This window comes from Palaemon carinicauda, chromosome 23 (assembly GCF_036898095.1).
Source record: "Palaemon carinicauda isolate YSFRI2023 chromosome 23, ASM3689809v2, whole genome shotgun sequence".
Classification (NCBI taxonomy): domain Eukaryota; kingdom Metazoa; phylum Arthropoda; class Malacostraca; order Decapoda; family Palaemonidae; genus Palaemon; species Palaemon carinicauda.
Window position 1 is genome coordinate 96,011,475 of NC_090747.1, and position 14,558 is coordinate 96,026,032.

At 41.4% G+C, this 14,558-nt stretch overlaps 1 protein-coding gene across 1 annotated transcript in view; it reads right to left on the reverse strand.

Annotated features, from left to right (window-relative positions):
* Positions 1 to 14,558, reverse strand: part of LOC137617267 (DNA mismatch repair protein Mlh1-like) — an 82,172-nt gene that overhangs the window by 8,287 nt on the left and 59,327 nt on the right. The window contains exons 9-11 of the mRNA XM_068347257.1: positions 6,200 to 6,373; positions 4,227 to 4,290; positions 497 to 695 (exon numbers count right to left, since the gene is read on the reverse strand). Coding sequence (XP_068203358.1) covers positions 497 to 695; positions 4,227 to 4,290; positions 6,200 to 6,373 — 437 coding nt within the window. The remainder of the gene's footprint in view (positions 1 to 496; positions 696 to 4,226; positions 4,291 to 6,199; positions 6,374 to 14,558) is intronic.

Sequence of the window (14,558 nt, forward strand, 5' to 3'; positions counted from 1 at the left end):
ACAGAGCTACTAAAGGTGTGGACCTGCTGTCAACTGCACCATAGTCATATCTTGGCTAGATGGTCATGTCAGACACTACTTCTGCCAAAGTCAAAGGAACAGCAGCGCGAGTCTGGATAGTTCAAGTGAGGGATTGTAGCAGTCTTTCCGTGGATGGAATGGCCTGCAGACCTAAGAAAGCCAATTGCATCTTTAGAGCCATGTCCTTGGCCACGTCGTCATCAATCACATCAGGCTTGCTACGGAGTGAAGAGCAGAGGTTACCCGATTCACTAAGGGAATTAGAAAGAACCACTTCAGAGACAGCCAGAAGATACATTAGTTCTGGCTTTCCCCCATCCACCATTAACTACAAACACCTCGCTATAAATTTTAACATAAATGTTCCTGATATACTGAAATCATACTCCTATTAACGGACGATGGTTTGTATCCCTGTAGGAACAAATACTGTAATTTTAAAATAATTATACTTCATTGTGTATGAAAAAATTACCTATAACATATGGAAGAGTACATAGATTTCCATCATCATCAATCTTCAGGCTGAAATAGTCCTCCAACATAGGACCTTTGGACTTCAGAAGTGATACAATGTATTCTGCTAAGTCCTCTTTCTTTCCATCTGACTCGGACCAACCACTCTCTTCTAGGTCAAGGGCAATTAATGCTAATTCCTTTACACTTGCTGGGGTCTGAAAAGTAAAAAAAAAAATATATGGTAAAAATAATTAAGTACAGTATTATACATAAAGTATACTCCAAAAGGGAAACGGGAAAAATTTTAAACTTATTTTTTCCTAGCTATACAAACCCAAGTCCTTTAATAGGAGTATGATTCCAGTGAAGCTGGAAACTCTGCTATCAAATCTTACATGGTGTCAATGGATACTGGCGGATAGCAGGGAAGCTCCGGCCCCATTGCCAGCTCACCGAATTGCCACTTTGATCATTGTAACTAAATATTCAGATTTGTATAGTTCAGAAAAACACAAATTACTTTCAAAAATGGTTTTGACGAAGGAAAAACCTATTTTTTCGGGGGTGCTGTGTGGTCACCAAGGACATAACTGTGAAAGGCTAGAACAAAGAATCCAATTAGACATAAATGAGATGCCGAAAATTTCTTCTTCACTCAACGGTTCAACTACTGCACTAATTATTCAGTGGCTCCTTTCCACTCATTAGCTATGGTAAGCAGCTCTTCTAAAAAGACAATCCAAAATCAAACCATTCTCTTCTCTTCTCTTGTGTAATGCCATAGCCTCTGTACCATGGTCTTCCAATGTCTCAAGTTGAAGAGTTCTCTAACTTGAGGGTACAATCAGGAACACTTATTTTCCTTCCTCACTGGGATAATTTCCTTGTTGGAGCCTTTGGGTTTATGGCATCCAGTTTTCCAACAAGGGTTGTAGCTTAGCTTATAATAATAATATAGCGACATGCCAATAAGAATCTTTTAGATTTACTGTAGTACTTGGCAGACATGCAACATGGTCTAGTTTTATAATGTGTTGCAACTATTATGCTTGTTTAGACAAGACAGGCTGAGAATCCCTCTTCTCTTAGGCGAGGCTTTCTTTGGTGCTCCAAATCGTCTGCCTTGGAATCTTAATAATTTGTATTTTTCTATAGCTCTTTCTCAGCATCTTAATTCCAGGTTTTGGTCTGATGAAAACAAAGTATGGGGAAAGGTTTGACATCTATGACCACCAAAAACTTCTACGCCCACTGAGAAAAGTTCCAATGTTCTCAAAAATGATGGAGACAACCCCAAACTCAAAGCCTCTCATTGGTGAGGTCCATTGCCTCTAGGCAACTTACCTGGCCCTTTGTTTCCCTTGTATTGTCTCCAGTAGCCTCCCCTAGACCTATATATTAAAAAAATAAAGTTTGATCAAGATCTTTGGTGGAGTGGCTTTGCTGCCCCTGTTCCTTCCGAGGAACCTTGGGTATAGGCCGAGGCTTGAGAAGGGAAAAAGGAGCTGGGCTCTTCGTGGGTTGCTAGTGAACCTGCTGCTAGTTCTTATAGGCTGCAGCCTTGTGAAAGGAGGCTTCTGGTATACACCTATAGCTCCCACTTCTAAAGAGGACATGAAAAGATACAGTACAAAGTTAAAAAGTCTGCCGAGTACTGAATTCTGCATTCCTAAGAGGATCTGGAACCAAAGGAAAATGGTCATCCAATTGGTTGATATCTACTGTATCTGAACACCATTTTTTAAGGAGAAAGACCACGAAACCTTTCAGTTCCATGAATCCTTCAAACTCTTCTAGATACAACTTACTAAAAGGACTAAATTCTTTAGCTAAGCCATTTCAGGGTAAATACTCACAGGACCAAGCAATCTTAGCAAATACTTTCACCCACATTGAAAGGAAAAAGACTGCATTATCTCTTGAGCCTTTCGCAAATGGATCCTGATTCCGAGAAGAATAAATCCACTGCAAACAATTAGAACAATTGACAGAGTCCCAAGCCCTGACCTAATCAGCAAAATAAATCACTATGGTAGTAACGATACTTGTGACCACACTTAGAATTGGCTGAGTTATCACATCTGACCCGGACACTAGATTTTGCTTTTATTCATCCCTAAAAATAAATTTATTGAAAACCTCAATTATTTCTAAATCACCCAGAAAAGGGGTAGTTTATCACCTTTACTTCCCCAAATTACCATGGCAACATATCTAAAATAGAGATACTTACAAAATGACTAGCCCCTTTCTCTAATGATCATAGATTGTCGGTCTTCAGTGAGATACCCAACGGTCATATTCTTATTTCCCAGCTACATCACAGTTGACCTCATGATTTACCAATTTATGGTTACCAAGCCAATATATGTGAAAAAAGATAACATTAGATAACATTAATATAAGCCTACCAAGTCTTTAAATAGGAAGATATATTTTCTATGGGGAGTACTCGACTGAAATATTTAGCAAACCTCGACAATTTACCCCTTCCTTCACTTTAATGTAGATAGTAAACCTCCCAAGCTTAGTAAGGGAAAGGAATCATAATATGTTAGCCCTCTCCTCAACTAGAACTGTTTGAGTGCAAAGTATGGTACAACAGTTCCAGAACTTAAATCAACTCCTTTGATCCTTTAGTTTTTCAATAGATTTTCCCAACGCTTCCTCGGAAGAGAAGAGAAATTTTCCTTCTCTTAAAGAGGTTAATATTAACTGACTTAACCAAAACAGATACGATACATACTTTGTATAAGGAAGTGGCAACATCTGTTACTAAGAAAGAATAGCTTCCAAAGGAGGAATAAGCTTGTCCTGTGGAGGAAGACATACACTGAAGGGGTAGCCCATTAAACCAAAACTAACCCCAAACAGACTTTTTCCTTTTTGAATCTAGCTTCCATATCTGTAGTTATAGTCTCTACTAAACATCTAGTACTGTTAACAGACTGATTTTACTCAGATAAATCACACTTGTAAGAAAGACTTATATTCTCTCACAGATTACATTTTGAATGGGGATCACTTTACTTGCTTTGCACTCCGCAAAATCTAGGCTGTACATGTAGTCACAAATTTGTAAGACAATTTCTACTACAGTATTCCTAACAAAGGAAGTAAGCACTATATTACCAAATTACAAAAATCAAAGCATATGAAAATTAGTTAATGTAGCCAATGTTATAATTAAAGAATGAATTGATCAAAATGGCAGCAGGTTACAGATGTTATATATACCCTTCTTTGTTTAACTAGCACTTTCCTCAAGCAGTAAAAAGGGCTTACATATGGCATGCATAAAAATTCTATAACTATTTTACTTGCACTTTTCCTCCTTCAAATAAATAGCTCATGAATTGCAAGTAGTTTAATTATTATAATGCAATTTTATATTCATTTCTATAATTTGACACTTTACTACTACAAAGTTAATAAGCTTTTTGAACTCTTCTCATCTAGCTTTCAAAGTTAATCAACATTGTTTTGTTCCAGTTACCACCATTTTGTTCATAAAGCCAAGTTTACAATTGTAAGGTAATTGTCTGAAACTTTTACATACTAGGCTAGGTACTTTACTTGGGAGACTCCATGCCTATAGTGCAAATTATTGAAGCCTTCATTGCAAGTTGACAATGGTGGTTTTTAAAGCTCTCAGACTTCTTTTCTCAAATATATAGAAAATATTTCTACATTACAATAAAATGAGAGTAAATAAGACAATTCACAAAAGTTCACAAAATACTTACTGAAAGTTTAAGAACTCCAAAGTTTCCAAAGTCAGTCAGTAGCAACTGATAGAACAGCTCTTCACTGAAATAGATAAAATAGCCTAGTATAATTGTCATAATTAGAATACAAAATTGGTACAACATAGCAATTAAATCAATAAGCATATTACTATTCATTTTTACCACTTACATTATAATAAATGAATTATACCAGTGGACTGGGTGTTTATGTATATTGTTCCACTATACAAAGATATGCAAAAAATATTTAGCAAAAGGTTAGGTTCATGTTGCAATTATGGATCTGGAGAAAGCTTATGATAGAGTTGACAAGGAAGCGATGTGGAGTGTGATGAGATTATATGGAATTGATGAAAGGTTGTTGCAAGCAGTGAAGAGTTTATAAACAGGCAGTAAAGTTTGTGTTAGGATAGGAAATGAAGTGAATCGGAGAAGCTGGGTGGATTAGTGACAGAGTTTGGGAGGTTGTGTGAGAGAAGGAAGTTGAGAGTTAATGTGGGTATGAGTAAGGTTATAAGATGTACGAAAAGAGAGGATGGTGCTAGGTTGAATGTCATGCTGAATGGAGAGCTACTTGAGTAAGTAGAACAGTTTAAGTACTTGGGGTCTGTTAATGTAAATGGTGGAGTAGAAGCAGATGTACGTCAGAGAGTGAATGAAGGATGTAAAGTGTTAGGGGGCAGTAAAGGGAGTGATAAAGAATAGAGGGTTAGGAATGGATGTAGAGTTTTCTATATGAGAAAGTGATTGTATAAACTGTCATGTATGAATGGATCAGAGTTGTGGGGAATGGAAGTGACAGAGATAAAAATTGAATGCATTCAAGATTAAGTGTCTAAGGAGTATGGCTGGTTGTATCTCGATTAGATAGGGTTAGGAACAAAGTAGTGAGGGTGAAAACAGGTGTAAGAAATTAATTAGCAGCTAAAGTGGATATGAATGTGTTGAGGTGGTTTGGCATGCAGAGCAAATAGAAAATGGCTATCTGCTGAAGATGATGAATGCAAGAGTTGATGAGAGAAGTACAAGAGGAAGGCCAAGGTTTGAGTGGATGGATGGAGTGGAGAAAGCTCTAGGTGACAGGAGGATGTATGTGAGAGGCAAAAAGTGTGCTAGAAATACGAATGAATGAAGAGTGATCGCGACGCAGTTCTGAGAGGCCCTGCTGCTTTCACCTTGGTGACCGCTGAAGTAGGGGATTCAGTATATTAAGCTTAATTTGTGGTGGATAACAGGTGAGGGTGCTCTGTGGCACCCTAGCAGTACCAGCCAAACTCAACTGAATCCCTCTTCAGGCTGGAAGGAGCTAAGAAGAAGAAAAGTTCCCCTTTTGTTCTTTTTTCCTTAAGTCAGCTAGCCTCCAAAACCGGGGAAAGAGCCTTGGTAAATAGAGCAATGAAAAATCTTAAGAATCAGACTATGGAGCTAAAAGTTTTAGCTTTCAAAGGGCTGAACAAAGGTCTTTTTCTTACAATAGAAGTAAGATTAATTAATAAAGTCTTTGTAAAAAAAATTTCAATTGGAAGGACTAAGGAAATAGAAAAAAAAATCCTATATGGGTTGTGTGTCTCAACTACAATCAAAGTGGATTACACATATTTTAAACCATGAAACTTTTAGAACATAACTAAACTTAGAAACCAACAAAATCCAATACCCAAAAACTTCTACAAAAAGCTTGACTGTTTAGAGGACTCAACTTAGAAATCAGTTTTCAACCTCCATACAAGCTACTATCCTCGATACATAACTTGTACTAGGAAATTGATTTTCTTGGCTATAAGGTTAAATGAAAGGAGAAAATTTGAAAAAGTTTTTAAAATTTGAGTAATCCAATGAAAAAAGGTAAAAAGAAGAGGATGGAGACCACTATATCTAAAGAATGAATGGATACTGCAAATAACATTAATTCTACCTATAACATTCCTCTACTGAGAGTAAAGAAAAATCAAACTCTTCCATACAATTACCTTAGTGATGAAGTGTTTGTCAAGTACAATTTGTTTCCATGTTGAATAAGAGCATATTGAGGGTTAACACATCCAACAAATGTCATGTTCTTGAGGGACTCCCTTAAACCTACATGACAGCTTGTCTCTAATTCTGATATCAACGCCAAAATACTTGTTAACTTTATCTCACGCCTGCAAAAAAATCAATGAAAGGTTATTTGTATTTGCAAGCTAAATATTTAAAGATCACTCACATACCAGTCTTTTCCTTAATAACAGAAATTCACTTAATGTATAAGAAACTGCCTAGATGGTATATTTGATAAATGTCAAATACAAAATAAAACAATTTCACTAGTTTTCTTTCAATTAATTTTATACTTCAATGTAAATTGATCCATTGGCTTTTATAATTAATATTACTAGCCTGGCTACAACTATATAAATTCAGGATGCTACAAGCCAAACCAGGGAAAGGAGCCTCACCTAAAAACGAAACTTGAGAAATTATGAATGAACTATGTAGGAGGAATAAAAGAAATATAAAATATTTTAAGATCAGTAAAACATTAAAATACATGTAGTTCCAATGATTCAATAGATATACGAAGATTCTTCAACAATCTGGTCATAGCTGGAATGAAACTTCCTCAATACGGTTTAGTACTAAATATCATGTTTGAATTAACTAGACAACAGCAAAACCTCCCTTCCTCTGACAGAGAACAGCAATGTCTAAGGAATACCATCCTTCTTAGGTTCACATTGTCATCGTAGTCTGTTGTTAGACTACACTATTAAAGGAATCAACAATAACAGCAACTTTTACGGGGATTGGATTGGAGTATAAATTTTAGATTACAGGCAAGGTACAGTCTTTTGAGGGACACTAACCTTTTATCGAGAACAGTTCAATAATTACACCAGCCTTTAGTTTGTTTCCATTCACTTTACCCAAGGTAGAAATGGATGAAATAAAGAAAAATGTTATTTTCATTAGTAAAATAAATTTTTGAATATACTTACCCGATAATCATGTAGCTGTCAACTCCGTTGCCCGACAGAATTCTATGGAGGGATACGCCAGCTATCACAATACTAGAAGGGGGTGTATTTACCAGCGCCACCTGTGGCCAGGTACTCAAGTACTTCTTGTTGACACCTCCTCAATTATTCCTCTGTCCCACTGGTTCTCTATGGGGAGGAAGGGAGGGTCAATTAAATCATGATTATCGGGTAAGTATATTCAAAAATTTATTTTACTAATGAAAATAACATTTTTCAATATTAAACTTACCCGATAATCATGTAGCTGATTCACACCCAGGGGGGTGGGTGAAAACCAGTGTACAAGATTAAAGGATAGCCAAGTATCCCAAATTTCATATAACAGTTATCTCAAATAACAATGAAATAATAAGTACCTGGTAAGGAAGTCGAATTGAACCGTTACTCTGCCTCTTTTTTAAGTTCGTCTTCCTTACTGAGCGCAGCGTTCCTCTTGGAGGCTGAATCAACCCAAGGTGCTAAAGTATACAGGGCTGCAACCCATACTAAAGGACCTCATCACAACCTTTAACCTCGGCGCTTCTCAAGAAAGAATTGACCACCCGCCAAATCAACAAGGATGTGGAAGGCTTCTTAGCCGACCGTACAACCCATAAAAAGTATTCAAGAGAAAGGTTAAAAAGTTATGGGATTATGGGAATGTAGTGGCTGAGCCCTCGCCTACTACTGCATTCGTTGCTACGAATGGTCCCAGGGTGTAGCAGTACTCGTAAAGAGACTGGACATCTTTGAGATAGAATGATGCGAACACTGACTTGCTTCTCCAATAGGTTGCATCCATAACACTCTGCAGAGAACGGTTCTGTTTGAAGGCCACTGAAGTAGCCACAGCTCTCACTTCATGTGTCCTTACCTTCAGCAAAGCAAGGTCTTCTTCCTTCAGATGAGAATTTGCTTCTCTAATCAGAAGCCTGATGTAGTAAGAAACTGAGTTCTTAGACATTGGTAGAGAAGGCTTCTTGATAGCACACCATAAGGCTTCTGATTGTCCTCGTAATGGTTTTGACCTTCTTAGATAGTACTTAAGAGCTCTAACTGGGCAAAGTACTCTCTCCAGTTCGTTCCCCACCATGTTGGACAGGCTTGGGATCTCGAACGACTTAGGCCAAGGACGGGAAGGAAGCTCGTTTTTAGCCAAAAAACCGAGCTGCAAGGAACATGTAGCCGTTTCAGATGTGAAACCTATGTTCCTGCTGAAGGCGTGGATCTCACTTACTCTTTTACCTGTTGCTAAGCACACGAGGAAAAGAGTTTTTAATGTGAGGTCCTTAAAAGAGGCTGATTGGAGCGGTTCAAATCCTGATGACATTAGGAACCTTAGGACCACGTCTAGATTCCAGCCTGGAGTGGACAACCGACGTTCCTTTGAGGTCTCAAAAGACCTAAGGAGGTCCTGTAGATCTTTGTTGGAGGAAAGATCCAAGCCTCTGTGGCGGAAAACCGCTGCCAACATACTTCTGTAACCCTTGATCGTAGGAGCTGATAGGGATCTTACGTTCCTTAGATGTAACAGGAAGTCAGCAATCTGGGTTACAGTGGTACTGGTTGAGGAAACTGCATTGGCCTTGCACCAGCTTCGGAAGACTTCCCATTTAGACTGATAGACTCTGAGAGTGGATGTCGTCCTTGCTCTGGCAATCGCTCTGGCTGCCTCCTTCGAAAAGCCTCTAGCTCTTGAGAGTCTTTCGATAGTCTGAAGGCAGTCAGACGAAGAGCGTGGAGGTTGACGCAGAAGGTCCACTCTTAGAGGAAGAGTCCTGGGAACGTCGACCAGCCATTGTAGTACCTCGGTGAAACATTCTCTCGCGGGCCAGAGGGGAGCAACCAACGTCAGCCGTGTCCCTTTGTGAGAGGCGAACTTCTGAAGTACCCTGTTGACAATCTTGAACGGCGGGAATGCATACAGGTCGAGATGGGACCAATCCAGCAGAAAGGCATCCACGCGAACTGCTGCTGGGTCTGGAATCGGAGAACAATACAAGAGGAGCCTCTTGGTCATCGAGGTAGCGAATAGATCTATGGTTGGCTGACCCCACAGGGCCCAAAGTCTGCTGCAAACATTCTTGTGAAGGGTCCACTCTGTGGGGAAGACCTGACCCTTCCGGCTGAGGCGATCTGCCATGACATTCATATCGCCCTGAATGAGCCTCGTTACCAGCGTGAGCTTTCGATCTTTTGACCAAATGAGGAGGTCCCTTGCGATCTCGAACAACTTCCTCGAATGAGTCCCTCCCTGCTTGGAGATGTAAGCCAAGGCTGTGGTGTTGTCGGAGTTCACCTCCACCACCTTGTTTAGCTGGAGGGACTTGAAGTTTATCAAGGCCAGATGAACTGCCAACAACTCCTTGCAATAGATGTGAAGTGTCCTTTGCTCCTGATTCCATGTTCCCGAGCATTCCTGTCCGTCCAGTGTCGCACCCCAGCCCGTGTCCGATGCGTCCGAGAAGAGACGGTGGTCGGGGGTCTGAACAGCCAATGGTAGACCTTCCTTGAGAAGAATGCTGTTCTTCCACCACGTTAGAGTAGACCTCATCTCTTCGGAAACAGGAACTGAGACCGTCTCTAGCGTCATGTCCTTTATCCAGTGAGCAGCTAGATGATACTGAAGGGGGCGGAGGTGGAGTCTCCCTAACTCGATGAACAGGGCCAGCGATGAAAGTGTCCCTGTTAGACTCATCCACTGCCTGACTAAGCATCGGTTCCTTCTCAGCATGCTCTGGATGCATTCTAGGGCTTGGAAGATCCTTGGGGCCGACGGACAAGTCCGAAAAGCTCGACTCTGAAGATCCATACCCAAGAAGACAATGGTCTGGGATGGAACGAGCTGAGACTCCTCAAAATTGACCAGGAGGCCCAGTTCCTTGGTCAGATCCATAGTCCATTTGAAAATCTCCAGACAGCGACGACTTGTGGGAGCTCTTAAAAGCCAGTCGTCTGACGGAGCCGGACACAAGATCATGATACTGCTGCACAGTCTGTAAACTGTCAATCATGGGCAAGAGAGGAAGTACAGTGACAACCCGAATCTGTCTAGACTGTCTGGGTCGTACAGACAACTCCTTAACGGGTTGCTGAGGTTGCCGCACTGCGTCACAACAAGTCACTTCTGTTGGTTGTTGAACGTCTTCCCCGTGACACATTGACTCCGTAAACAAAAAATCCTCTAACAAGGACTAAGCTTGGACTGCATGTCATGCAACACAGCTCAAGGTCTATGGGAGCAGGTGTGGTAACAGACGGGATTAGCGACTGAAGTGGAACCATCACCTTCCCTGTAAGCATGTTATGCTTAAATAAAAGTCCATAAGAGGTTATGCAGCTAAAGGCTCCCTCCAAATGACAGAGTCCTCAAGGGAATATCAGAAGGAGGGAGAAAAGAACTTTCTCATCTACAGGGACCTTATCCTAGAAAAGCTAAGTTCTCTGAGTGAGGGTTCACTGGTGCAAAAGCAGCAGACTAGAAGGCAACGTTATGAAACTGCTTGACAGTCTAGTGAGTTGGCAACAACCCAAGATGTGTTGAGAAGCATGCGGTAAGGTATGCAGAGCATGATGCATGCAGAGTATGCTGTATGCAGAGCATGCTGTATGTAGAGCATGTTGTATGCAGAGCATGCTGAATGCAGAGCATGCTGTATGCAGAGCATGTTGTATGCAGAGCATGCTGAATGCAGAGCATGCTGTATGCTGAGCATGTAGTAAGCAGAGCCTGCTGTAAGCAGAGCCTGCTGTAAGGAAAGCAGAGCGTGTGCATGGCGTTTAACATTTCTCAGAAATTCCATGACCAGTGCTAGAGTGCTTTATGCATGCTTGCATGGGGTTTAAACCATGGTATGAAAATGGAGGTAAGGTATGCTGAACAGCAGAGTCAGAACGAGCTGGAACAACAATAGTTGTGGTTTCCTCTTCAAGACTCCGTTGAGGGAACACCTGAGGCTCAGTCTGCAAAGGCTGAATAAAAGACAAGCAGAAGGAAGGCGCATGGGTGGAGGAGGCTGACTCCTAGCATGAGTGGTTGAACCCAAGGGTTGCGCTTGCTGAGCGGTTGGCGGAAGCGGAGTAGCAAGTTCCAGTTCCTGTGGTGTGAGCGGAGCGCGATGAGGAAGAGGCTGCGCAGAACAAGGTAAATGTCTCGCAAGCTGAGGCTCCTGAGGCGCAAGGCTAAGGTGTTGTGGTGCTTGCCTTGTGGAGGGTTGAGCTCGCTGCAGCGAGAGCTGAGGAAACTGACTCATGGACGGGAGAGGTTGTTGTACCTCAACCGAGTGTTGCATCACTGGTGGAGCAGCAAGTGGAGGCGGAGGAAGAGAGGTATAATCCTCCTGATCCCATTGTAAAGGTTGCCTTAAGGAAGGCGGAGGCTGAACACCACAGGGAACAGCAAACTCAGCACGTGGCTCAACATCGTACGCCTGGCAGGTGGTACTGCGATCAGGCGGAGCGAGCGTAGGCGGAGGGAGTGTAGGCGGAGGCGGAGGAGTAACACTCTCAGGCCGACACTCACGCATTAAGTCCGAAAGCTATGCTTGCATGGACTGTAGTAGAGTCCACAACATCGTACGCCTGGCAGGTGGTACTGCGATCAGGCGGAGCGAGTGTAGGTGGAGGGAGTGTAGGCGGAGGCGGAGGAGCAACACTCTCAGCCCGACACTCACGCATCAAGTCCGAAAGCTGTGCTTGCATGGACTGTAGTAGAGTCCACAACATCGTACGCCTGGCAGATGGTACTGCGATCAGGCGGAGCGATCATAGGCGGGGGGGAGTGTAGGCGGAGGCGGAGGCGCAACACTCTCAGCCCGACACTCACGCATCAAGACCGAAAGTTGTGACTGTATCATGTATGGACTGCAGTAGAGTCAACTTGGGGTCGGCAGACACTAAGGTCTGCTGAGGTAAAGCCTTAACAGCAGAGATCTGTTGCGGCAGAACCTTACTCCTCTTAGGCGGAGTGTAATCAACTGATGACTGAGGAGAGTCAGAGCTAACCCAATGACTGCATTCGGGTTGTGAACTTTAACTTCGTACGTCTGGCATAGGTCTGGACTTAACGTTTAAGAGGTCTTGAGACCTGAGACCAGCGATACTCTGCCTTTATTTTCTCCCCTAATCTCTTCTGCAGACGAGCAAAATAAGGGCTCAATCGTCTGCGGGTGGGAGTGACGGTCTCGGTAAGACACGCCCACAACCACCGAGGATACTTCTGTGCGCCGATCAAGGCCTGCTGAACCCTTATGCCCTTCGACATTGCTTCTCCCCTGGGCTTGGGAGCTTGCAAGAGGTCCCGGACTGGGAGAACGACTGGCGCGCACAAAAGTACCCTCACGCACTAATCACTTATCACTTTGATTTCTGTTTGCACTTATTTCACTGAACTCGAAACTTTAAGTGGTTTGTACCTGAAATACGCAATTCTATCCTTTCTCAAAGTTAGTAATTGCGAAAACAGAATTACAATGTAACAGAAAAATCTAATGAAAGATAATTCAGTGGCTGGAAAGAGACTAAACACTAGATCACTCTAGAAACGTTTAGTTTCTTCCCCTAAAGAGACTAGGGAGAAGAGCAAAAAACGATAACGACGTTACTCGTACGCCTGGCAGGCTTGAATGAAACGTTTATCCTCTTTCTCCCTCCGTCTCTATCTCTCTCTCTCTCTCTCTCTCTCTCTCTCTCTTGACTTAGAACCTGAGAGAAGAGCCCAATCATATATATCGTTAAAACATATTATTGTTAAAGGAAAAAACTGAAAAGTTCCTTTATTAGGATCAAAACCATTAAGTTAAGAAAGAATGAACAAAACGCTAGACACGGTTACTCTTACTGCAACGTGAAACCGTGAACATTCTTTCTCTATCGTAACGATAGAGTGCAAGTTGAACGTTCTGAACGTCAACAACTGCAGAGACAAAACAAAACGTTAGTTCAACTTTGAAAACAGTAGAGACTATCAAAGAAATTCTTTCAAAAACATTAAAATAGCATAATATGTTAACAGGTAAAACCAAAATGACGGGCTCAAAGTTTATTAACTTCGGTAAAAGACCGCCTACTATTAGGAAGGTCGAATATAAACAAATATAAAAAATAATTTTAATGAGTTTATAATAAAAGGAAGTTAATCGAAGAGGCCTATAAGAGGCGGAGAGATATAAAATAAATCTATAACTTTTGTTAAGCAAAATTAAGAAAGAGAGTCTATACTCTCTTAGACACCAACACTTCCGTCTAAGGGAAGGGTCGGCCATTGAAAGGTGAACGAGAGTTCATACTCTCTCGTCACCATAATTAATCAAATTAATTCCAAAAGCTAACTAAGCTAATATAGAAGTTTCCAGTAAAGCGACAGCCGAAATCAAAGAGAAATACTTCACCAAAGTCGTGAAAATACTCCAAGAACATAAGCGTATCCCAGAACGTCTTGCCGGAAGCACGACAGAGGAATAATTGAGGAGGTGTCAACAAGAAGTACTTGAGTACCTGGCCACAGGTGGCGCTGGTAAATACACCCCCTTCTAGTATTGTGATAGCTGGCGTATCCCTCCATAGAATTCTGTCGGGCAACGGAGTTGACAGCTACATGATTATCGGGTAAGTTTAATATTGAAAACTTAATATCCTTATATGCCATGTCCAAATAGGATAACTTTTGATGGCACAAGTAGGTTTCATCAAAAGCTATTCAAAAGTCTTCCCTTATGTAACACAACAGCACTTGAGTTTGTTCATCTACGCTTTAATTAAAATATAAATGGATGAAAAAGGGAAACGCTTCATAGCCTCAGAAGCTATGGCCTAACTTTAAGAGGAGACACACAGGTTTCATCAACAAAACTTTGATAAGGCTTTCTTTCATTTAACACTTACTCTCATATAGTTTACTTCCCACCACTTTACTAGGGGAGAAACGGATGCCAGAGGGAGACCTAAACAGCCTCAGATGTCACACCCAATATTTTGGCGGGATGTGGCAGTTTAATAATAAAAAAATAAAAATAAAATAAATAATCGTCTTCCCACGTCCTTATAAATAGAATCTAGTGTCATGGCTTTAAGCAATAAGTCTGTTAGCCTAACCCAGCCTTGAGATATCAAAAATTTTAAGTAATTTTTATTTTTCCTAACATACTTACCGAGAACTACTTTCTTAGGAGTTACCTGTAATCTCCTCTCTACCAACCAGAGTTTTGTGTAGTATACCCTAAACCCGTTTTCTATGGAGGGCTAACCCGGGAGTAAGAGAACGTGCCCCGAGGATAGCCTTTGCGCTAGGTCGAGGTCCGCTTGGGTCGTGAGCGCCAGTAAGTTCCTCGGA